Here is a 26742-nt window from a genome sequence, read left to right on the forward strand (position 1 = left end):
ATTTCTGATAAATGGTTGCAGATGTACAATGTTGTTTCAGGGGCTTTTTGTGTAGCATGTGGACAGACTACAAATGAACAAAAGCCAGTACGTATATATCTGACTTACCGTGCAGTCTGTGGTGTTTGTTATCTTCAAGTGGAAATCTGATGAAAACTCCAGCTCAGACAGACACACTCTGTTACAGTCAATTGTCTGTAGGGAAAAGGCAAAACTGCATTTAAAAAAAGATTAATAATAATAATGACAGTGTGAACTGTGAAGTAATTCAAAGAATAACAGAAAAAACTTGTTGGTATACTTTGCTTTTGAATTTTACATAGAGTCTGTGACAGAGTTTGTTTGTTCATAACAGCAGAGTTGGTCAAATCAAAGCTCTTCACCAAGTTTGGGCGAGTAGAGATTTCTTATAATAGTGTGGCTATCTTACAAAATCTCCCCAGTAGTTCTCTATTGTCACTATGTCTGAGAGAACCAATGCTGACATGTTGGAAATAACATACCTGTACACAGAATTGTTTACTGAGAAAATTAAATGTGCTGTACATGATGCCTTTGTTAATCTATGTTGTGTTTTAGAAGTCAATGCGAACATGTTAGCATCAGTGCTTTGTTCAGGTACTGCCTGGCAAATTGAAAACTGGCATATTTTCCTGCCATCACTGTTTTTTTGGTACAAAGCTATGATTTCACTCACTATAAATGGTGATTTTTTAAAATAAATTGCATTTCTGTTAGGAATCTCATGCAAATATATGCTTAGGAAAAAGTTGGAAAGTAATTATATTTTGACTAACTCGAGCTGGCCGAAAAAAACAAAAAATGTCTCCCTACTGGAGACAAATAGCTGACTGCAGCCCAGTTAAAGGGCGCTTTAAAGGGTACTATCGCCTACAATTGTCACAAAAGAGGAAATGATTCCTAAATCATATCCTGCACCTGTCTATTATCCTGTCAAGGGTGGGAAAAATGACTTTCCTCTACAGCATTCTGACAATCATCCGACATTATTTATATAGCAACTCTAATTAGATACACTCTCCCACTGAGCACCCAGATCAGTTAAATGAATCATGTTACTTTATAACAGTTATGGTGACTAATTAGGGCTGTGACAATTTACTTACTACAGCTTTCAGTAGTAACTGGAAGCTGAGAGCCAAAAGCAGAAAATTGAGTACATGCCAAGAACACTTCTCTTTGTTCATTTTAGCGATTGCGAGGACTCAAAAATAGAGGATATTGTTTTTACATTCATCACTCAGATACTAGAATTAGATCAGACTAAAAAGTAAAATATAGATTTAAATATAGAGTGATTTTGGATAGAATCTTACTGGTAGTGGAGGAATACAGTTGTGTTGGAGTCAAATTGTTAAATGTTGCCATTATTGTACTTAAATTTGTAAGTCTTGGTTCAAACTGTAGGATCAAAGACATTCCTTTGTTTCTGACCACCTCCCCAGCCAGTCTGCTGGTGGGGGAGGCTATAGTGTTTTATTATGGAACATCCTATGTGAGGGTTCTGTTTTGTTGTTTAGTAATGCTTGTGTTCTCAGAATAAAAGGCTGCAAGGAAGGCTGTTTATTTGAAGTTGGCTAGGAGACAGGTGAGGAGCGGTTAGCTCCAAGAGCCTGGTTCCAACCAGCCTCCCTTGCTAGCAAGTAGTTAAAGCTGTTCGTCTTGCTTCCTTGCTTTGTTAACGGGAATAAGTTTCTAAACCAGCGGGGCCTGTGGAAGCGCAGACCCAACAAGTTGTACTGCTATAGTGGGGAAAATAATTATTTGGTCTTCTGCTCAATTTGTAAGTTTGCTCTCTCAAAAAGAAATGAGAGAGGCAGAATATCTTGGCTGCCACTTGGCAACTTGAAGTTTCAGTTCCTTCTCCAGATTTTCTACAGGACTGAGGTCTGGAGACTGGCTAGGCCACTCCATGGCCTGGATGTGCTTCTTCTTTAACAACTCCTTTGTTGCCTTGGCAGTATGTTTTGGGTCATTATCACACCGGAAGACCAATCAGCACTGTTTAGGCTGTGGAAAGGAGGTTCTCTTCCAAGACATGGTCCCATCTATTGGCAGTGAAGTAATCCTGTATCCTTAGCAGAAAAACATCCCCATGACATAATGTTTCCACCTCCATGCTTGACTTTGGGGATAGTGTTCTTTGGGTCGTACATTTCTCTCCCTCTAAACTTAGCGGGTCAAGTTCATGCCAAAGAGCTTGATTTTGGTTTCCTGTGATCACAGCACTGTCTCACAAGCCTTCTATGACTCATCTAGATATTCACTGACAAACTTGAGACAGGCCTGTACATGTGCCTTCTTGAGCAGAAGGACCTTGCAGACGCTGCAAGATTACAATCCATTACAGTGTAGTGTTTCTGATGGTGTAGTTGGTGCCTGTGGTCTCAACTGCCTTCAGATCATCAACAAACTTCTCCCGTGTAGTTCTGAGCTGATCCATCACCTTTCTCATGATCATCCTCACGCCATGAGGCAGGGAGACTGAAATTGTTTATATTTCTTCTATTTCCAAAAGGCTGCACCAATATTTGTCTAATCAAGCTTCTTGCTGATAGTCTTGTAGCCCATTCCAGCCTAGTGTAGCTCTACAACCTTGTCCCTGGCCCTTTGACAGCTCTGTGTTCTTGGCAATGGTGGTGGAGATGTTGGCATGGAAGAAACTGTGGACAGTGCTTTAAGCATACGAGTTGAGATCTGTAGTATCTGTAGTTAAGTGATTAATTGTAACCTTTGGGTACACAGCCAATCTGTGGAAGCCAGAATTCTGGCTGGGTAGTAACTTTTATGTAATGTGTTTTTTGATTTGTTTGTTTGTTTATGTTGTTTGCATTTTTTCTCTCTCTCTATTAAAATTAAACTATCATAAAAATTAGAGAGACTGTTAATTTCTTTGTAAATGAGCAAACTTACAAATTTAGCAGGGAATCGAATAATGATTTCCCCTATTGTATGTAGCAAACATTGTGCTTTTCTTAAGAAACAATTTGGAATACCAAGGAGCAAAATGACTTCTTAAGCTATTTATGATTGGAAACAACTGCATAACATAAGGCAGGTTTAAAGGGAGCAAATTAAACATTGCTCAGATTGAACATTGCTATCTCTTCTCACTGTGAGTAAAAAAAAACTTATCTGCTTAGCTGGAATATATAATTCCATGAAAGGGCTCTCAATTTTCCGGAGTAGCAGCCAGCTTTAATGGAATGTTATTGGATCGTATCAAAGGGAGGCAATAGATGGGACTCCTTGTAATTTGGGCAGAGGGGCTGTCTATTTGTCACTGGAGGGGAGAAACTATCGATTAGAGGTTTCAAATTCCATTACATCAAGTTCTACCCTCATTCATCACATTCTGAGATGGGTGGAGGACACGGTACTTAGCAAACAGGCCAACTGGCAAAAAAAAATCCCACATATAAAAGGTATTAGAGAAAAGAGGAAAGAGCAATCCTTCTGAGATATATCCACAAAAGGTGTTCTTAGATATGAGACTCCTTGTGTCTTTATCTGCATATTCTCTGTATACCACTCTCCCACCAGCACAGCTAAAACTACTCTGTCCTCAGTGTGCTGAGAGTAATGAAGTTTCCTTAAGAAGAACTTAAACAAGGATTAGACAGATCAATCACCCAGCTCTACAGCATCACCACACACACACATGCACATACACACACAAGCTATAAGGCCCTATCTCTCTATACAGCTAACTGCAGCTCTCGTTCTCTGTCGATTTTTTAACTGCCTGAGCCCTGAAGACTCTATTTCTCCCATTTGTGTGTACAGGTGTATTGCTGCATAACATTTTTACTTGTTCGTGTCATCAAACGAAGACAAAATTGAATATCTGATCTCTAATCACTGCAACACAAATAAGGCAGAACAATAAAAAAAGTCAAAGTTGTAAGCTTGATCAAAAATATCTGTGCAAAGTCAGATAAAGAGAAAAAATAGAGTTTAACTTAAAGAGACAAAAAGTTTCTAGTAGTTATTTTGGTTGACAAGTCACGTTTAATTATCTACTGTGTGTCCAGCCAAAAACAACCCCAAATAAATACAGAGACAAGCCAACCATTCAGGTTGTATTGTCATTTTATTTGGTAAAGGACATTACTTTTACTTTTAAATATCAGCCTTGCCACTGGATTTGCAAAGGAGCTACACAGAAGGTTGAATGTTTACCTGTATGACTGTAGGTTCAGAGATGAGTGTGTCTGCTTTCAACACTTCCACCACAGCCTCTGGCACCACAGCCTTCTTCATGCATGTCATGTTAAAGCCATATACATCATCCCAGAATGCAATGCGGTCTTGATGCTTCTGTACATCACCCACAGCTGCCAGGCTGATGTTACAAAGGTCTGGGTACACTGTGAGGAAGCGAAACAAACAAATGAACAAAATTAGTAAAACAGCATCACCACTGTTTGATCAGTAAGCCTCAACACTCACATCCAGCAGAGAAACTGCCAAATTTGGGCTAAAGTCAAATAGCCAAAAACCAAAACAAAAGACACTTAACTTATATCTCTTTTCCATAACATGAATATTCCTTCAAATCCTTTCTTGACCTTGTAAAGATTGACAACAGTTGCTCATCCTTCAGCACATGCATACTTTCTCTTCCTGCCCACTTTGAGCTTTTTCATCGATCTATTAATATTTACTTTAAATCTTGCCTATATTTCAGCTTTCAGACTCTTTGACTGATGTAATATTGCTTAAGGATGATGATAAAGGCACGCAATAGAGCAACACTAAAAATGAGGAGACAACTACGTCAAATAGAGATTAAATAAAATATTCTTTCTCGCTTTTAGTTTTTTAATGTAGCTATTGATCTTTGTTTACTCATCATACATACTGCTTTACAGAAGGCACAATCTCATAAATACTGAACTATGAATATTGTAATAGTGCATTCACAATATACAACATACCACGATGTAATACTTTAAAATACAAAACACAACATCAATGTGTGAGGATCTTCCTGTGATGGGTGGTGCATCGCTTTGGTAAGGGATGGTGCTGTGTACCCTATGAGATGCAGCTGAATTGACCACTTGCACTTATAGTTGTGGGTGGAGTCAGCGGAATTGATAACATTTGGTATAAGAGAGCAAACAAATAGAAATTCCCCAAATTCTTATCATGGTTGCCACTTAGATCTTTTTGAGTATCCCCACAACTAGTTCGTGAGTCGTTGCTGGAATGATGGCATTCACAAAGAGCAACACAGTGCTGGACTGAAAACCTCTTTGCAAATACTTTATTTGCAAGCAGATTGCTGTGGTTGCTCAGAGTTTTTGTGGAAGATGAAGACTTGTCTGCAAGCACTCCTAAATTACTCTTTCACCAGTAGTGAAAGTATGAAAAGTACGATAACAACCAGAAATGGAGACCGTCTACCTTCAAAGTAAAATCTCTAAAAAGTTGTTGGCTACAGTAATACATGCAACTTTTACTTTGAAGGCGGATGTTCTCCATTTCTGGTCTCAATTGCACTACTTCCAAGTTTTACTCCTGCTCGGCTACAGGGAGTGCAGAATTATTAGGCAAGTTGTATTTTTGAGGAATAATTTTATTATTGAACAACAACCATGTTCTCAATGAACCCAAAAAAGAACCCATTTGGCCATAGGTGAGTAGGCCTAATTCCTACTGAATATGATGCACGACTTCCCACGACTCTCCATCCTGGCAAAGAAATATCTTTGCATCCCAGCCACAAGTGCCTCATCGGAAAGGGTCTTCAGCACTGGTGGAAATGTTGTCAACTGCCTGCGTGCATCCCTGAAGCCTGATCATGTCAATAGGCTGGTGTTTTTGGCTAAAAACCTTTGAGAGGTTGCAGGAACCATGTTTTGTTGAGCCATTTTGAGATTGTATGGGACTTGGGCCTACTAGTTTTTATTTATTTCTTATAAAAGTTACTACTTCAAATCAAATCAAATCACTTTTTATTGTCACATCACATGTGCAGGCACACTGGCACAGCACATGCGAGTGAAATTCTTGTGTGCGAGCCCCACAAGCAACAGAGATGTGCAAACACAACAACACAAACGAGCAAAATACAAGAATGGCCAACCTGAAACTAATAAATATATGTACAATATATAATAGTGTATGCATTTCTGGATGTGTATACTAAATATTTTTCTACGTGTGTGTGTGTGTGTGTGTGTGTGTGTGTGTGTACACATTTTTACAAATTAAATAGTAAAAAAATAAAATAAAATAATAATAATAATAATAATAATAATAATAATAATAATAATAATAAAATATATAAAATATACAGAGTTGAATATGTGCAAAACAAGTGGCATTTATATACAGTGTGGAGTGCATAATGTTGAAGTTCCAGTAGTGGAGGTGAGGTGTCTATGACGTGTTCAGCAGTCTGATGGCCTGATGGAAAAAGCTGTCTCTCAGTCTGCTGGTACGGGACCGGATGCTGCAGAACCTCCTTCCTGATGGAAGCAGTCTGAACAGTTTATGGCTGGGGTGACTGGAGTCCTTGATGATCCTCCCCGCTTTCCTCAGGCACCGCTTCCTGTAGATGTCTTGGAGGGAGGGAAGCTCACCTCCAATTATCCGTTCAGAGCACCGCACTACTCGCTGGAGAGCTTTGCAGTTGTAGGCGGTGCTGTTGCCATACCAGGTGGTGATGCATCCAGTGAGGATGCTCTCAATGGCACAGCGATAGAAGGTCCTGAGGATGCAGGGGCTCATGCCGAATCTTTTCAGTCTCCTGAGAAAGAAGAGGCGCTGCTGCGCCTTCTTCACTGTTTTGTTTGTGTGTACTGACCACGTAAGATCCTCAGCCAGATGTACGCCAAGGAATCGGAAGCTGCTCACTCTCTCCACAGCAGCGCCGTTGATGGTGATGGGGGTGTGTACTTCTCTGCACCTCCGGAAGTCCACTATCAACTCCTTTGTCTTTGCAACGTTGAGGGTGAGATGGTTGTCTTGACACCAATGGGTCAGGGCGCTGACCTCCTCCCTGTAAGCCGTCTCATCACCGTTGGTGATAAGACCCACCACTGTAGTGTCGTCCGCAAACTTCACAATGATGTTGGAGCTGTTAGTGGCTGTGCAGTCGTAGGTGTAGAGTGAGTACAGGAGAGGGCTCAGTACACACCCCTGTGGAGCACCAGTGTTCAGTGTGATGGGGGATGAGGTGATGCTGCCCAGTCTGACCACCTGGCGTCTGTCAGACAGGAAGCTAAGGATCCAGCTGCAGAGGGAGCTGCTCAGTCCTAGATCCTGCAGTTTCCTGTCCAGCTTCGAGGGAACGATGGTATTGAATGCTGAGCTGTAATCTACAAACAGCATCCTCACATACGTGTCTCTCTTCTCCAGGTGTGACAGGGCAGTGTGTAGTGTCAGGGCTATGGCATCATCAGTGGACCTGTTGTGGCGGTATGCAAACTGTAGAGGGTCCAGTGAGTCGGGTAGTGCAGAGCAGATGAAGTCCCTGACCAGCTTCTCGAAGCATTTGCTTACGATGGGGGTCAGGGCTACAGGTCGCCAGTCGTTCAATGAGGAGATGGTGGAGGATTTGGGTACAGGGACGATGGTGGCCATTTTGAAGCAGGCTGGGACTACAGACAGAGAGAGGGAAAGGTTGAAGATGTGCGTGAACACTCCAGCCAGCCGAGCCGCGCATGACCTGAGGACGCGGCCGGGAATCCCGTCCGGACCAGTAGCTTTGCGTGCGTTCACCTTCCTGAAGCACTTCCGCACATCCTCCTCAGACACAGTGTGCGCACTGACGTCATCCGCGGTGCGCACACTGTCCGGTCTCATGGTGTTCGCTGTGTCGAATCTAGCGTAGAATACGTTTAGATCCTCACACAGAGAGGCCGTGGTCTGCGGTGTGCTGGTTTTCCCTCTAAAGTCTGTGATCGTGTTTAGTCCCTGCCACATACTCCGAGGGTTGTCAAACTGTTGTTCCACCCTGTCCCTGTACTCACGTTTGGCTGCTTTGATCGTCTTCCGGAGTTGGTAATGTGCGTGTTTGTAGTCCGATGTGTTCGCGGAGGCAAAGGCGGTGTTCCGTGCCGCCAGTGCCGCGCGAACATCTCCGTTAATCCAGGGTTTTTGATTTGGGAAGGATTTGACTGTTCTGGATGGGACGACATCTTCCACGCATTTCCTGATAAATCCACAGACTGAGTCTGTGTATTCATCAATGTCTCTGGCGGCCACGTGAAACATTTCCCAGTCCGCGTGATCAAAACAGTCCCGCAGCGCAGACTCCGATTGGTCCGTCCAACAGTGCACCGCCCTCCGGGTTGGAGCTTCCTGTTTCAGCTTCTGCCTGTAGGCGGGCAGGAGCAGGATGGAGCAGTGATCTGATTGGCCGAATGGGGCGCGGGGGAGGGCTTTGTACGCATCCCGGAAAGAGGTGTAACAGTGGTCGAGTTGCCGGTTTCCACGTGTGTTGAAAAGGATGTGTTGATGGAGTTTTGGTGAGACTTTCTTCAGGTTTCCCTTATTAAAGTCTCCGGCTGTGATAAACGCTGCCTCTGGGTGTGCGGTTTCCTCGCTGCTGATCGCGCTGTACAGTTCCCTGAGTGCACGGTCAGTGTCGGCTTGTGGGGGAATGTAAACAGCCGTAATAATCACTGCTGTAAATTCCCTCGGTAGCCAGAATGGCCGGCACTTAATCATCAGGTACTCCAGGTCTGGTGAGCAGAAGGATTTGACCGGGTGCACGTTCGCATAATCACACCAGCTGTTGTTGATCATGAAACACACACCACCGCCTCTGCTTTTCCCAGTAAGATCCTGTGACCTGTCCGCGCGGTGCACAGAGAACCCCGGCAGTTGTATTGCGGACTCCGGTACTTTGTCCGATAGCCAGGTTTCTGTGAGGCAGATCACGCAGCAGTCCCGCATCTCTCGCTGGAATGAGATCCGTGCCCGAAGCTCGCACAGCTTGTTCTCCAGAGACTGCATATTAGCCAGTAATAAACTGGGTAACGGTGGTCTGTAAGTGCGCCGTCTCAGTCGAACCAGAACGCCAGATCTTCTCCCTCTGCGTCGGCGTTTGCGGCCTCCAGGGCCAGAGAACAAAGGCGTCTCAGGTGAGATGAATGGGGGGTCTGCAAACGGAGCGTCCGTGTTGCAAAACTTGAACTCCGGAAAGTTATAAGAAAGACCGTCTTTTATGTCCAGTAAGGTTTGTCGGTCGTACACAAGGAGACAAGTGCTGCTCGTGAAAAAATAAAGGAAAAGTAAAATTAAACACAGAAGAAAGCCGTTGCTTGGGGGAGCTCGCGACGAGGCTGCCATACTCGGCGCCATCTTGATGCAACAGTGTTTCACTTTATTTTTGTTCAGGCAGCAACTTTAGTTGACATACTTCAATGTCAGTTTGATGCAATTGTGCATTGTGTGGCTACACAGCTTGCCTTGATGTTTGGTTATTTGTATGCATAAATACAGGGAGTGCAGAATTATTAGGCAAGTTGTATTTTTGAGGAATAATTTTATTATTGAACAACAACCATGTTCTCAATGAACCCAAAAACTCATTAATATCAAAGCTGAATGTTTTTGGAAGTAGTTTTTAGTTTGTTTTTAGTTTTAGCTATTTTAGGGGGATATCTGTGTGTGCAGGTGACTATTACTGTGCATAATTATTAGGCAACTTAACAAAAAACAAATATATACCCATTTCAATCATTTATTTTTACCAGTGAAACCAATATAACATCTCCACATTCACAAATATACATTTCTGACATTCAAAAACAAAACAAAAACAAATCAGCGACCAATATAGCCACCTTTCTTTGCAAGGACACTCAAAAGCCTGCCATCCATGGATTCTGTCAGTGTTTTGATCTGTTCACCATCAACATTGCGTGCAGCAGCAACCACGGCCTCCCAGACACTGTTCAGAGAGGTGTACTGTTTTCCCTCCTTGTAAATCTCACATTTGATGATGGACCACAGGTTCTCAATGGGGTTCAGATCAGGTGAACAAGGTGGCAATGTCATTAGTTTTTCTTCTTTTATACCCTTTCTTGCCAGCCACTCTGTGGAGTACTTGGACGCGTGTGATGGAGCATTGTCCTGCATGAAAATCATGTTTTTCTTGAAGGATGCAGACTTCTTCCTGTACCACTGCTTGAAGAAGGTGTCTTCCAGAAACTGGCAGTAGGACTGGGAGTTGAGCTTGACTCCATCCTCAACCCGAAAAGGCCCCACAAGCTCATCTTTGATGATACCAGCCCAAACCAGTACTCCACCTCCACCTTGCTGGCGTCTGAGTCGGACTGGAGCTCTCTGACCTTTACCAATCCAGCCACGGGCCCATCCATCTGGCCCATCAAGACTCACTCTCATTTCATCAGTCCATAAAACCTTAGAAAAACCAGTCTTGAGATATTTCTTGGCCCAGTCTTGACGTTTCAGCTTGTGTGTCTTGTTCAGTGGTGGTCGTCTTTCAGCCTTTCTTACCTTGGCCATGTCTCTGAGTATTGCACACCTTGTGCTTTTGGGCACTCCAGTGATGTTGCAGCTCTGAAATATGGCCAAACTGGTGGCAAGTGGCATCTTGGCAGCTGCACGCTTGACTTTTCTCAGTTCATGGGCAGTTATTTTGCGCCTTGGTTTTTCCACACGCTTCTTGCGACCCTGTTGACTATTTTGAATGAAACGCTTGATTGTTTGATGATCACGCTTCAGAAGCTTTGCAATTTTGAGACTGCTGCATCCCTCTGCAAGATATCTCACTATTTTTGACTTTTCTGAGCCTGTCATGTCCTTCTTTTGACCCATTTTGCCAAAGGAAAGGACGTTGCCTAATAATTATGCACACCTGATATAGGGTGTTGATGTCATTAGACCACACCCCTTCTCATTACAGAGATGCACATCACCTAATATGCTTAATTGGTAGTAGGCTTTCGAGCCTATACAGCTTGGAGTAAGACAACATGCATGAAGAGGATGATGTGGACAAAATACTCATTTGCCTAATAATTCTGCACTCCCTGTATATATATGTGTGTGTGTATGTATGTATATATATGTATATGTATATATATGTATATATGTATATGTATATACAATAATTCTGCACTCCCTGTAGTAGTTAACAAGTGTTTGTAGACAAGTCAGCATCTTCCAACTAAAGTTGACTGCGGCACCCTGTCTGCTGATGCTACACCCTGTTTGCAGTCTATTTCAGTCACCTTTTTCGCTCACTATGTGTTTATACACCTCGCTGTATTCAGTTATTAGTTATTATTAATCTCTGGCTCTCTTCCATAGTGTGTCTTTGCCCTGTCTTCCTCCCCTCACCCCCAACTGGTTCCAGCAGATGGGCTCCACTCCCTGAGCCTGGTTCTGCTGGACATTTCTTTCTGTTAAAGGGCAGTTTTTCCTTCCCACTGTCACCTAAGCACTTGCTCATAGGAGTCTGTGGTGGGGCATGATCTGCGCGCCAGCTGCAGGGGAGACAGATGCACCTGAGCGACATTCGCAATCACGCCTCGCCGGCATAAAGAGTCCGTACTGGATCCCCATGTGGTAAAAAAAAAAACAGGATAAATCCCCCAAAAGCATTTTAAACAGTGATATGCCCCTCCTCAGTTGGTAATGCATTTAAATTGAATTTAACTGTTGCTCTAATTTTCCGAACAATACAAAACACACTCCAGTAAAATAACAGCATCAAACATATGTATCACTGTCCACAGTTTTGAAGGACACTGAATCTGTATCCTGAACACTTGGAAGGCTGCCCAGACAACAATGAGAGAATATTCTGGGATTTTATTTACTCCACTCAAAAGATCATTAATCACAACTAAAGGAGAGAGTGAAAAAATCTGCTCCCATAAATGTCTGTTCTCTGTGATGAGACATCCTTAATGTCAGCAAATTTAATAACTCACAAACTATTCAACAAATTTAATCAGAGAACGCCTTAAGATCCTGGGGGTGTGGAGTTTTGCATCAATTTCATGAAGCTCCTTTAATGACTGTATCCATCACATGTGCACAAAACACTGGCCTGATTACCACTTTGTCCTACTTTCATTCTTCACACTTTACTTTAATACTAAATGGCTCAAGACAAAGGGTGTGGACACACATCCAATTCCAAAACCATGGCTAGCCTCCACTCTTCAGAAACGTTTCCCACAAAAATGAAATTCACTCAAACTTTCAGTTTGAAAGCATAAAAGAAGTCAAGTACTAATGCTTTATCTCCATTAAGTAGCAGCACTCAAACTGCACTCACAGTTCTGTGCACAGAGTTCCCTAAGAAATATCTTGTCAAGAAGTTAGCATTGTGCACTGGATAACTTCTGTCCACCAACATCTAAATATTACTGCTGTCCACCAAGAAACTGCATAGGAAGCATGAGCATCCAAAAAGACTTAAACTTGTGAGATTTGAGACACTCTCCTGACAGTCCAAGTTTTAATGAGTCAAGTTTCTCTACTGCACAAATTACTTTACAAAAGAAGAGGGAAAAAATAGTTAACTAATTTTCCCCTTCAAGCAGACACAAAGACAAAAAAACACAACAACAAAAAAACACAACCAACAACTTCCTTCTGTCCATTATCCCTTTCATTACTTTAGGTGCTAATGAAAGTTCCACAGCATCAATAACAGTGTTAGTCTGCCTGCACTTGCCTGCTCTCGCTCTCTCTCTCTCATTCAGCAGCAACACTGATAACTATGCTGTGTGATAAAGAATGAGGGAGAAAAAGCTCAAATCGGTGTGATCCCAGACTACGACTGATTCATTACTTGTGGAAAAGCAGATTGAGGATTGTTACAGAAACATATGAAATGGTAGCCTTTTGAGGCAATTTAAGATTGTGGTGTGACCCCAAAACTTTTTTAAAACATTTTTAAAATTATTTTCCAAATTTTTTTACAATATCCTGCCGCCTCATAGGAAAAAAACTCTTATAAGATGTATTATAATTATATAACACTGTCTATCAAATGAACTATCTGCATCACAAAATGAGCATTAAACATGAGTTAATGTCTTGTCATTGTATTTTCACATCTGAATAAATTTCTTTGGATGACTAATATGCTTGGTGATTAAGTTAGAGCTGAGATGCTTGAAGCCATTGCTGTTCCTACTGTGAAGCAACATTAGTCAACACTGAGGCCTAGGGCCTAAACTAGAGTTCAAAACACTCATGAGGATATAAAACTACTCCTGCTACTAGTAATGCAAGTATCAGCCCCTGTGCTAAAGACATCTATAACAAACAACCAAAAAATAAACAATGTTTAGTACCTAACTAGAGACCACCTTGTGACTCAAGCCATGATGGACATACATCTGGGGTTTGTTTTGATGTCAACTATATACCCGTAAAGAGTTTTTGGTACAGGATAGCTGTTCCACAGACAGACATATTAATGCCTGCCAAAGTACTCAAAGTCACCTTTGAGGTAATCCCTGCTACAGTAGGCGTGTCCAGCACTAGACTTTGCCAAGGGGACACACACGCACAGACACACAAACGCACGTCCAAGGACACAAAGGTCACACTAACATTATCTTCATGTCACTTATTTCTCCTCTGCAACAAATGCAAAGTGATTAAAAAAAATTTGTATGATGAACAATCACAGGAAAAACAAACTCTTTGAGTTCTAAGATTTTATATGTCACGACATAATAAAAAATAATCTGGTTCTTAACAGGTCTTAAAATCAGATAAATACGACTTCAGATGGCCTGCAAAACATGAATTACATCACGTATTCTTTATTTCACAATTTCTATAGGAATCATTTCTACATGGAGAAGTGCCGCAATCAAATGCACTTGATTAACTGATCATAGGCAAGTGTGAGCAGCTCTTTGAAAGCAAACTTTTGGTGTTTTTCGGTTTGTGCGTCTGAAGTATTCAACACAATGCCAAGGAGGAAAAATGTAGTGCAATGATCTTAGAGAAGCAAATGGGGCTATAAGGCCATTTACAAACAATTTCAAGTCCATCGTTTTATAGTGAGAAAGATTATTCCCAACTGAAAAACATTCAAGATGTGTTCCTCTCTTGCCATGAGTGGACATCCCACCAAATTCTCCCCAAGGTCAAACTGAGCAATTCTTAGAGAAACTTCTCTTCTCTCTGAAAACTACATGGTAGCACAGCTTAGGTTTGCATCTGAACAAACCACAAGATTTCAAGAACAAAGTCCTTTGAACAGACGAGATCGAAGTGACGATGTTTGGCCAAAATGCACATCGCCACATTTGGGGAAAACCAAACACAGCATATCAACACAAACACCTCATACATGCATGGTGGTGGAGAGGTGATGATTTGGGCTTGTTTGCAGCCACAGGAACTACGCAATCAGTGACTAGACCATGAACTCCACTGTATACCAGTACTAGTATTAAATTTGAAGCCATCTGTTGGACAGCTGAACTTGGATGAAACAGGGTAACCGCAACAATCACGCAATATCCTGTGCTGCTGTTCATCTCAGGATGTATCTCATTTTAGAACCTGTAATGAGTAGGGATGGGTATTGTTTAGGTTTTATCCGATACCGGTGCCAAATCGGTACTTTTGAAACGGTGCCGGTGCTCAAACGGTGCTCAAACCGGTGCTTAAAGAATGGAGAACACAAAATTGGTCCAAAAACCTCTCATGTTCAGCTGGTTTTTGTAAAAAGATAACAATGTTAGCCTCTTCTGCAGCTATAGGGGATTTATGGCATAACTCTTGGCTGGAAGCAGTGCTTAAACAATGGAAAAAACACTAACTTTGTCCTAAACCTCTCATGTTTAACTGTTTTCCACTTTTTCTTTGGTCATTTTAGCCTTTTTGGCCAGGGTGAAGGGAGTATCTGCCATCAAACAAGAAGACAGCCGCATGTAGCTATGATGATGTTTGCTAGTTCACCTTACATGCATTAATGTAATAACGTGGTTAGCCTACTCAACGTAAATTACACACGAACAACATTAAGCTACTCGCCCAGAGAAGAACGGCTGCTGCTGCATCATCATCCGTCATCATTTCTGCTACACTGGCAGGGCTAGGGGCCAGGACTCTCCTCTTCGTGTTTTTGGGGGATGTTGCTAACTCCGGGTCTGATAACAGGCAACCCACCCGCAGTAGATGTGCACGGTGTGAGGTCTCGCAGCAAGCTATAAAATACGGCGCATTTCTGGGCTTTTAAAAAAAAACACGCTATGCGTCTCCAGGTGTTTCATCGGATTTGAGGTGTTACCTCCTTTGACAGTATCACAGTATCAGCTTAAAGCACTTGTTGCTGCTGAGTTTGCATCTTTTGCTGTGAAGTACAGCCAGACTTTGACTGGTCCTCCTTGGGCATTTTTAATCTCTAGCTCTGCTCTAAAAGAACGTACGTACCTGGCCCCGCCTACTATCCTCGGAAACGTAAAATGATTGGCTAGAAGTGTATCACAGCTCAGGAAAAAAAAGCACCGAAATAAAGCACCGAAATGTGCGCTGCTTTTCGGTCTGGTTACTACCGTTTATGTCAGAACCGGTGCCATCATGGCACCGGACACCGGTACCCATCCCTAGTAATGACAATATTTTTGTTATTATGTCCCAATATGCAAAACCCTAGAATGAAGCAACACTTGGAAATGATGGAAAAAGGACAATATTTTGAGATTTTTTTTAACATAAAAACAACATGAAACAAAATCAATTTATCAAGTACTTTATGTAATAAAGAAAAGGGTAAAGAATAAAATATTATAAGCAATGGATTGTTTAATTGTAATATACGTGTAATGTGACAAACCTGGCCTTGTTTTTCCTGTGAAGCATACCATAAACTTTTGCACAGAAGATATTTATAGATTTAAAATTATCACATTTGAATCATTGTTGCTGGCATACGTGTTTGTGTTCAGTCTCACATGACCTTCGACCCACCAGGCTATAAAATGCGTGAATGGATAGTGACAGCTCAGTGATGGGTATCTCATGGCTTCTCATTATTAGCTGAAGCCTGCCTGTGACCCTGTGAGTGTCACTATACCTAATGACTGTGCACACACATTTTCACCAACACATAGGCACGTAAACATTGGACTTGTCACTTCATTTTACTCTGATTACTGAACCGAGTTAGGGCCAGGTGAGGGGAGAGGTGCTGATTGGGCAGAATCTGGACTGATGGTCTGAGAGAAAGACTGAAAAAGAAATGAAGACTGAGAGATGAATGGGCAAAGGAGGGGGTATTGTGGAATAGCTGAGAAAGAAACGTGCCGGGGGGGGCGTCCCCAGATTCATGGCTTTGACATCTGCGTCCTTCTCGACTCACTGCTCGCAGCCCATTTCTCATGCCCCCTCCATGCCTACCCCCCCACCTCTCTCTCCTTCTCTCACCATCTCCCCCATTGGTCGGCTGTGAATGAGGGAAAGACGGTGTGGGAGGGAGCATGGGACAAAACAGATCCCTTTTCCCTGGACGCTGTGCTGCGCCAGGCAAGCAGGGACACATTTAAGGATGAAGGGGAGGTTAATGTAGTGGGGAGAATGAGAGAGCTGCTGTAACTCTCTTCTAATGTAGCTTAAACACACATACAGCAGCAGTGCTGCAGGGCTGGACTAATAACTCAGCTAAGACGTGCACACACACTGAAAATCTTAAAACAAACTCGAGAACAGAAGTTGATCAATTTAAGGTGACACAACAACTTTACTATTGCCAAATACTGGTAAATTTGAACAGCTTAAGGTGCTGTCTAGCTGTACTTATACAGAATATTTGCAGTGTTTATTTGCACAAATACTGCCTTGGGGATGTTTACCACAGAGGGAAGCCTCCACTCATATTACTGTCACAGGTAACTAACTTCTTTTTAGTGTCTGGCACCCTGCATACCAAATTAGCCATTTATTAGCAATCTTCTGCTGACTTCATTTACAGTTTTCGGGGAAAGAACCGTTAACCCGGCTTCATAAAGGCAGAAAGCCGAGTAAATCATTAGCTCACAATCTTGTCCAGGCTGATCAGACTATAGTTTATCAAATCAAACATATCTGAGAGAGCCAAAAATGAAAAAGCATGAAATACTTTTATAACACAAAAATAATTACCATCATTTGTCCCTCCTAGCGTGTTTTATTATTCATTATTATTATATCTAAGCAATGAACTCCTAAAAACTCCTTTGGGAATAGTGAAGCCACAATGGGAGCAGGGAGGAACATGCTGCTGGAATTGCTTTGTCAAAAGTAACATGCAATAACTTGATTGAGCTGTCTGTAGGTAAGTGTAGAAGATAATGAACTATGAGAAGTGCATTTATGGGAAAACAAAAGTCACTTAATCACGCTGCTGTTACATGCAAGTAATCTAAATGAGGGTACCTCAGGTTAACTTTGGATTTTATATCCTGTTGATGACATTACAGACAGACACTCAAATGCTCCACTGCTTTAAGTCCATGTTGCTGTCAGATGTTTTTCTTGTTTTTGAGTGTTTTCATTTGACATTCTGCAGTTCTGGTGGAGCGACGGTTCAGTAGAGGCAATGAGAGCAGCTTGTGCTATGACCATAAGGCTCATGATGAACCATACGTTATCTTGACCTTTAAGCTTTGCTTCACGTACTTCAAACGTTCACTTGTCTGATTTCTCTCACTAACAGATCTGTCTCTATACGCATTCTGGCTGTCCCTCTGTGTGTGTACATGTGTGTGCATGTGAGACCTCGCTCTCATTTCCCCAAGAGCCACTAAAGGCACTGTGGTGGAACCGTTCTTTAGCTCCCTCACATTTGGCACATGTCATTAAATTGGGACTTTGGCAGGGGTGGGGTGACCTGAGAGAGAGGTCTTTCCATGTGTGTCAGGCTGTAGTTTCCATTATAAGGTCCAATCATTTTGACCCAAATATCCTAAAAACACCTAACCAAGTTGCTACTGAGGCAAAAATCGAAAGTTTGGAGGCCAAACTCTGCATCAATGTGTACCATCTGACATAAGTAAAAAATAGAAGGAAACCAATCCAAACAATCCCTGTTAATATAATAGCCACTGATGACTTCCATTAACTGGCTGACACTGATACGTCCACAGTAAAATTAAACTGGCCTGTGAATTCAATTGCATCCCTTTGGTCTCAGTCTGAAACAGGAATTACAAAGTTACACACACACACACACACACACACACACACACACACACACACACACACTCAGTTTTGAGTGATTAACACATTCGCATGCACTCCCATTTCTCTGAAGAACATTTCTCAATGTAATCCTATCATTAGCCTAACAACTGGCTGTGATGTAACCATCCTTTCTGCTGTCTTGATCTTGTAATGATGACTTAACGCAACAGAAGATGTGACGTACCCGAGCCCCCGTCAGCCAAGTAGAGGTCTCTGGCATACAGGACAGAGTCCAACATGGATTCAAACAGCAAGAAGTAACCCTAGGAGGAGAGGAAATACACATCACTATCCCAACATCTTAAAGTTAGAGTTAGGGGTTAATGAACAAAAAAAGAGGTTAGAACATGTTTCTCAAGGAGTTCATGGCAGGGTTATTTTTTTTAATCTGACATGGCCATGACTGTGAATCAAGGGATATCTGCAACCCAGCATCCATGGATCTGACCTCGGGTTGACCTTGTGTTCTGCTCCAGTAGGTGGCACATTAACCGTGGTATTATTCCATTAATGCTGAAATAGATTTTTGTCCACATCTTATTGGCTTCGACCTGAGTGGCAGATACTGCTGACAAATGGCCTTTTCCACCTACTGCCAGTCCAACCAAAGGATCAACCAATCAGAAAAGCCTGGCCACTTCGGTATGTTATTTTTCAGCATATGATTTGGGCGGGTTCAAACATATGGGGAGGTTACATCTCCATCTGGGATGTTGAGGCAGAGACAAATCAGTACATGCACATCCTGTAACTGATGATCCACGACAGTCTTTTCAAAGCTGTCAAAGCATTGACTGACTTTCTCAGGAATGAAGACGCCCATGACTGCTTTCAGATCTGTATTTTAAGCTCAACATTTTAAGGCTTACATGCCTGAGTTTGTCTTTTACCAAGTTCAATTGTGCTGTGATTTAACTGATGGGCAGTTTAATATTTCAGAAATGGCTTGCTAGCACTATAGTGAAGAGTCCTCTACAAGTGAGACAGCTGATTAAATCTGTAGTGTGAACTCAATATGATGGAAAAACTTCTGGAAAAAACAGACTGATTTATGTTTAAGAATCCAGTATCTCTATATTACCTTCAGTGGAGGGAAAGAGGGACAAGGAGAGGTGAGGTCCAGGACAGAAGATAAAAAGTGAATGAGCGGTGTGTGTGTGTGTGGGTTAGTAGGCATGTATGATTAAGGACAAAACAGAGGGGAAGAAGACAGAGTGATACTGAGGAAATGCAGTGGCCGGCACAATAGCAACTCACTGAGATAAGAGCCTTATTATTCAAATAAAGACAATCTCTCGCTGGAGGTAGAAGAGGGGGGGGAGACAAACAGGGAAACAGCTCTGATTTATAACTGGAACTCCAAAATCGTCACCATCTCTGTCATGGGCTGACGCTGATAATGATGACAGTGATGAAACAGATATAACCGTCACATCCTCCACAAGGAGATAAACAGAGAGATTGTTTCCCTTTATCAACACTACACCAGTCTCAAACCAAAGTCAGGCCTGCGGATCGCCTGTTTGCTGACTGTTGTGGTCCAGTCAATGTCCTTAGCTGCAGAGCGAGTCGTTTTTAAACCCCTTGCACAGAGCACACTAGTCTTGTAATTTAGAGCCCAATTTCACGGGACACTGGTTCACTTGAAGGAAGGAGGACATAAGAGAGAGATGCCTGAAAGCAGTCACACCTTGTTTTTATCATCAACAATGCTCCAAAATTACTGACCCCCACACCAACACCACTGCCACACCGCTGGCCGCTTTGCATGTCCTTCCAACATCAACTACCACACCTCCCTAACTTATACATCTGCACAGCAAAATCTCCAGTGTTAAATTAACACTGGAGAGTGTCTATATGGGTCCACACCTCTGAGTGTTAAATACAACACTGTTGAGTGTTAAATTAACACTTTTGACAGTGTTATATGTTTAAAAGTAACCTAGTCAGTTTTGAAGATTAACAATGGCTAACACTGAGCAGTGCTGATTTTCTAACACTGGAATATTTCTAACATTTTGAGTTATTTTCCAGTGTTAGAAAATCAGCACTGCTCAGTGTTAGTCTTTGTTATTTTCAAAACTGACTAGGTTACTTTTAAACATATAACACTGTCAACAGTGTTGTATTTAACACTCAGAGGTGTGGACCCATATAGACACTCTCCAGTGTTAATTTAACACTGGAGATTTTGCTGTGTGCGATGTTAATGACCAAATAATAAAAAATACATGGAGACACTGGTCTATTTCAGTTCACACAGGACAATAAGGCTTCAGTATTTAGGTTTGCCTGACAAGAAAACTTTAAGCAACAAGAAGCCATCGGTGAACATGTGTTAAAAGTTATCCCGGGCTATTAGTAAGACAATAAAATTGTATTATGCAGCATATGATGGGCCTATAACAAGTTAAAAGCCAGGCAGTGAAGATTATTCACTGTAATCTGCACACTAACTTAGCGTTTACCTTCCCAGAGAAGTAACTACATGTCCCTGGTCCACTAAGTAAGGATAATGCCTCAGTTAAGTGACTTTTAATAGGCTGCAGCTTGCTCAAAAAGCTAATGCAATAGCTAGTAATCTTGCAGTAAATGCTGTTTCTCTTGTTTTCACAGCTCTAACAAACACTGTATAGAGTCAACCAACTCTGAAACATTCTCTTTCCTAGATTACAGTGGTAACAGTTGGTCAGGATTTAATAGCTCCAAGAGCAACACGATTCACTCTGTTTGTGATGACAGAGCAGTGTATCCACACCAAGTACAAATGATGGCATTTCACTTCTTTCTGGAAATGCTTCACTCTAGGTGTAGGTTATTGATATTTATATTTAAGTTATTGATATTTATATTTAAAAGCGCAATACTGTAATTTTCTGCTGCTCATTCCTGTGCAATATCCCATCTGCCCTCCCGTCATATTTCTTTTCAAGATTTTCTTATTTAATCACCAGTGTACATATATTTATATTTATAGATACATATATATTTAGTCATCTTTTCTCTTTTACCATGTCTCTCTAATATTTTGCTCCTTACTATTTTTCTATTTTTTTTATTATTTTATTTTATTATATTTTATTATATTTTCTCCTACTGTACCATGCTGCTGAGTGACTGCTGCTCGTCAAACACATTTCATTGCAATGTTGACCCTGTGCTAACTTGCATATGACAAATAAAACTGAAAACTGAAAACTGTATAATTTGTAATGACATGACTCCCCTCACCTTACCTCCAACTGGTTGCAGCAGGTGGCTGCTGCTCCCTGAGCCTGGTTCTGTTGGCAGTTTCTTCGTATTAAAAGGGAGTTTTTCCTTCCCACTGTCACAAAGTGCTTGCTCATAGGAGGCCGTCTAATTGTTGGGGGGGGGGGGGTTCTCTGTAATATTGTAGGGTCTTTGCCTTACAATATAAAGCGTCTTGAGGTGACCGATGACCAAGACTTACAAAATAGACTTAATTTTTTATTCAATAACCAAAAGCGAGTGACTGAGACCATAAACGTAGCAGGAAGATGTTTACAGTGGTAAAGTCAGAAAGCTGTTTTCTCGTAGACTTCTATAGTACCCAAATTCTTTTTGTAACCACAGCTAATGCCATCTGGTGGCCTTCAGATTGAATACAGGCTTTAGGCACTTCACATTTGGTTAGGTTTGGGGTTTTTCTTTGTACCTGGAAGCTACATCCATTATTTTACACACACAAACACACACAAATTAATGCTACATTAAGTCTGCATTAGGTCTGTGTGACTGTGGTTAAAAAATTTAGGCAACTTGCATTTCATACTTTTATACTAAACACGCATGTTAATATGTATCACGACTGGAATCTATGCATGTTCTTTCCTATTCAGCTGCTTCTCATTTTCTTTCAGTTACCTCACGGTTTACAAACCAGGCTGGAGACCATCTCTGTACTAAAAACAGATGAAATTGACATGATCTCAAAACAAGTTTTCTTTTACAGCCAAAGTTCTATTATCTTTATTTACAGCACATAAAATGAGTATTGAACACATCTCCAATTTTCTAAGTAAATATATTTTTTAAAGTGCTACAAAAGCCTTTGTTGGTAATGACAGCTTTAAAACACCTGGAGAAAGTAGTTGCATGCATTGCTCAGGTGTGATTTCTTCCAGTCTTCAAATCCTGAAGGTTCTGTTTTCTATTGCTGTTTTTTTTTTTTTGCCTGTCCCGTTTTGCTCTTTTGCCGTTTATTGCTGTTTGCTATGTATCTGCTGCCTCTTGGTCTTCTTTTACGTTCTTTTAATGTAACCTTTCATTGTTACACTGATGACCTGCAGCTTTATGTTCCTCTAACCATTGGAAATTGTGCTGAAGTCTCTAAACTAGAACCTTGTCTATGTGCAATTAGGGGCTGGTTATCGGATAACTTCTTGCTACTAAATACTGATAAGACAGAGTTGATGGTCATTGGACCACAAAAATTTCAGCACTTGTCCCAAAGTTTCATCTTGAAAATTGATGACAATGTCATAAATTGCAGGGACAAGGTAAAAAAAACTTGGGCGTGTGGTTTGACATGGTGCTCTCCTTCGAGTCTCATGTAAAAGAGATAACAAAGACCACCTTTTATCATTTGTGGAGCATAGCCAAAATCAGACAAGTTTTGTCAAGCGACAATGCAGAGGTTCTTGTCCATGCATTTGTGTCTTCACGTATTGATTATTGTAATGCTCTTCTTTCTGGGCTACTAAAGAAAAGTTTTAGAGGTCTACAGATGGTGCAAAATGCAGCTGCTTGGGAAATTTGGCACATTACCCCTTGTGGTGGGGCGTGGTCTGCGGTGCCGTGCAGATGCACCTGCACGGCATCCGCAATCACGCCCGCCGTGTTAAAACACGGGGACTCAGGGGTTGGTGGGGGGTTGTGGTGTGAGGTGATGTAAAAAAAATGTCTCAAAACCCTGATCCCTGGACCCGCCGTGCCTCCCTTCCTGGGTTTCGGCACCACTGTAAACGACCCTGGTGCACGTTCATGCTTTGCAGCATACTTTATTAACACTTTCAGGGTTGCTGTACATCCGCACCCAGAGCTCAGCTCTCCCGCTGCCAGCTCAACATAACGACCACAACAACAACGCCAACCACAGGACCCAGTACAATATTTAATTCGGTGGGGTGTGATTGCGGATGCCGTGCAGGTGTGTCCGCCTCCTCTGCACGGCACCGCAGACCACGCCCCACCACACCCCTGTAATGAGATCTCTTCATTGGCTATCTTGTCAGGTTCCAGCAGATTTTAAGGTCCTGCTGCTCACCTATAAGGCTTTAAATGGATTGGCACCTTCATACCTCTCCGACCTTTTATACCTTTATGTTTCATCCCGTGCTCTATGATCTCAGGACTCTGGCCTTCTAAAGGTTCCTAGAGCCAGAAAAAAGACAACTGGAGAGCGTGCTTTTTCTTTTCGTGCCCCGTTTCTATGGAACACCCTCCCTCAAGATATTAGGCAGGAATGCTCTGTGGAGGTTTTTAAAACTAAGTTGAAGACACATTTGTTCACCCTATCTTACATGTCTTAATTCTATGACTTGTTTTTAACTTGTATTGTGTTTTTTATTTGTATTGCTATGTATCGCTTTTATTTATTTATGTTTTTAGTTTCAGATAGCTGTACAGCACTTTGTTTGAAAGCGCTTTATAAATAAAGTTATTATTATTATTATTATTATTATTATTATTATTATTATTATTATTATTATTATTATTATTATGGGGGCCCTTCTGTGAACTTTAGTTATTTCCATAGATTTTCAGTCGGATTCAGGTCTGGTGATTGGTAGGGCCATTCTAGCAGCTTTTTCTTTCTTTCAAACCAACTGAGAGTTTCCTGGAATGTGTGTTTGGGATCAGTGTCTAGCTGAAAAGTCCACCCGTCTTTATCATCCTGGTAGATGGCAGCAATTTCTTTTTTCTTTTTTTATCAAGAATGTCTCTGTTCACTTTTCCAATTATTCTTTCCTCAATTAAATGAAGCTTGCCAGTGCCGTATGCTGGAAAAAAGAGCCCCTCACCATTATGTTCCCACCTCCAACTAACATGGTGTGTATTACAGCATCCAAAGAGCATCCAATTTTGGTCTCATCTGACCAGACTATAGTCTCCCAGTATTTCACAGGTTTGTCTAAATGTTCTTCAGTAAACTTTAAATGTGCTTCAACGTGTTTTTTCTTTAGCAATCCAGTCTTCAGTCTTGTTTCTGTAGCTCTCCACAAGTGATCCTTGGGTCTTGGACAACTGTTCTGATTGTTATTTCTACTCCTCTATCTAAAATCTTGCGGGAGCACCTGGTCGTGGACGGTTCATGGTGAAATTATGTTCTTTCCACTTCCGGATGATAGTGCCAAAAGTGCTCACTGGAACCTTCAGTAGTTTTGAAATTCTTCTGTAACCAGTGCCATTAGTATGTTTTGCAACAATAAGGTTGTAAAGGTCATGAGAGACCTCGTGAGGTGTTTCTTATGTGACATCTTGGTAATGAGACACCTTTTTATAGGCCATCAGATGGGACTGAAACAGCTGATATTAATTTGCACTAAGTGGCAGGATTGCTTTCTAATTACTGATAGATTTATGCTGGTGTTATGACTTTCCATGTCTTTTTGCACCCCCTTTCTTCATATGTTCAATACATTTTCCCTGGTTCATATTTCATCATTACACACAACTTAAATATAACCTAATTTATGGACATTTATGTTTTGATCTCTTTGCATTTGCAGATTGGATGGGTTGTTACCGACATCTGGTAAGAAGTTCATGTCAATGGCAACTTTAGCAATATATTTACTTCAGTACTTATTTTACCAGCTGTATACACTGTCCCTGACAAGTTGGTTAATCAATACCAGTGAATAAGAATAGAGGGATGAGCCTGAGTTGTTTTGTTTTTTTAATAGTTCCATGAAAAGTAAACCAAGAAAGAGTTTATTTTTCCCCTCTTCATTTTTTGAACTGCACTTTATATGTATTGACTTGTGTTAAGAAAAACAAGATTAAATCTCACCACTACAGTGACTTACTAACTTTTTTTATACCATTTCCACATATTGATCCACCTGCCTGAAGGGCTCAGTACCACAGACAGGCAAGCTAAGTGCGAGGAAACAGCTCCCTTGACTTCCTTTCAGACAGTCAGGCTGTTTGGATACTTGACACTATAGTCACTGTGCATTTCCATAAAAGAGACTAATGAAAACCTAATGAGAATGGGCTGGAGCAGCTTATACCCATTAACCAAATTAGCATATAAAACACAATCGCCCTGAGTGGGATAATACACATGCATCTATACATATACACACACACACACACACACACACACACACACACATATATATATACATATATACACACACACACACACACACACACACACATATATATGTATATATATGTATGTATATATATATATATATATATATATACATATATATATATATATATATATATATAAAAACACCCAGCACGCCCCTGCGGGCGGTTTATCCTTCAAGCTCGGGTCCTCTACCAGAGGCCTGGGAGCTTGAGGGTCCTGCGCAGTATCTTAGCTGTTCCCAGGACTGCGCTCTTCTGGACAGAGATTTCCGATGTTGTTCCCGGGATCTGCTGGAGCCACTCTCCTAGCTTGGGAGTCACCGCACCTAGTGCTCCGATTACCACGGGGACCACCGTTACCTTCACCCTCCACATCCTCTCAAGCTCTTCTCTGAGCCCTTGGTATTTCTCCAGCTTCTCGTGTTCCTTCTTCCTGATATTGCTGTCATTCGGAACCGCTACATCGATCACTACGGCCGTCTTCTTCTGTTTGTCTACCACCACTATGTCCGGTTGGTTAGCCACCACCATTTTGTCCGTCTGTATCTGGAAGTCCCACAGGATCTTAGCTCGGTCATTCTCCACCACCCTTGGGGGCATCTCCCATTTTGACCTCGGGACTTCCAGTTTATACTCGGCACAGATGTTCCTGTACACTATGCCGGCCACTTGGTTATGGCGTTCCATGTATGCCTTGCCTGCTAGCATCTTGCACCCTGCTGTTATGTGCTGGATTGTCTCTGGGGCATCTTTACACAGCCTGCACCTGGGGTCTTGCCTGGTGTGATAGACCCCAGCCTCTATGGATCTTGTACTCAGAGCTTGTTTTTGTGCTGCCATGATTAGTGCCTCTGTGCTGTCTTTCAGTCCAGCTTTGTCCAGCCACTGGTAGGATTTCTGGATATCAGCCACCTCCTCTATCTGCCGGTGGTACATACCGTGCAGGGGCCTGTCCTTCCATGATGGTTCCTTGTCTCCCTCCTCTTTCTTGGGTTTCTGCTGCCTGAGGTATTCACTGAGCACTCGGTCAGTTGGGGCCATCTTCCCAATGTATTCTTGGATGTTCGTTGTATATACATATACATATATACATTAGAGCTGGGCGATATAAGATTTTTTCATATCACGATATGTTTTTTTCATTTCAGGCGATAACGATATCTATCACGATATAAGCCAAAT

The 26742-nt window shown here is 41.7% G+C and overlaps 1 protein-coding gene across 1 annotated transcript in view; it reads right to left on the minus strand.

Annotated features, from left to right (window-relative positions):
* The window catches only part of prmt3 (protein arginine methyltransferase 3), a 64908-nt gene that overhangs the window by 17991 nt on the left and 20175 nt on the right, over positions 1-26742 (minus strand). The window contains exons 11-13 of the mRNA XM_004571052.2: positions 18395-18473; positions 4204-4391; positions 109-195 (exon numbers count right to left, since the gene is read on the minus strand). Coding sequence (XP_004571109.1) covers positions 109-195; positions 4204-4391; positions 18395-18473 — 354 coding nt within the window. The remainder of the gene's footprint in view (positions 1-108; positions 196-4203; positions 4392-18394; positions 18474-26742) is intronic.

The sequence above is a fragment of the Maylandia zebra genome, linkage group LG1, assembly GCF_041146795.1.
Source record: "Maylandia zebra isolate NMK-2024a linkage group LG1, Mzebra_GT3a, whole genome shotgun sequence".
In the NCBI taxonomy this organism is placed as follows: Eukaryota; Metazoa; Chordata; class Actinopteri; order Cichliformes; family Cichlidae; genus Maylandia; species Maylandia zebra.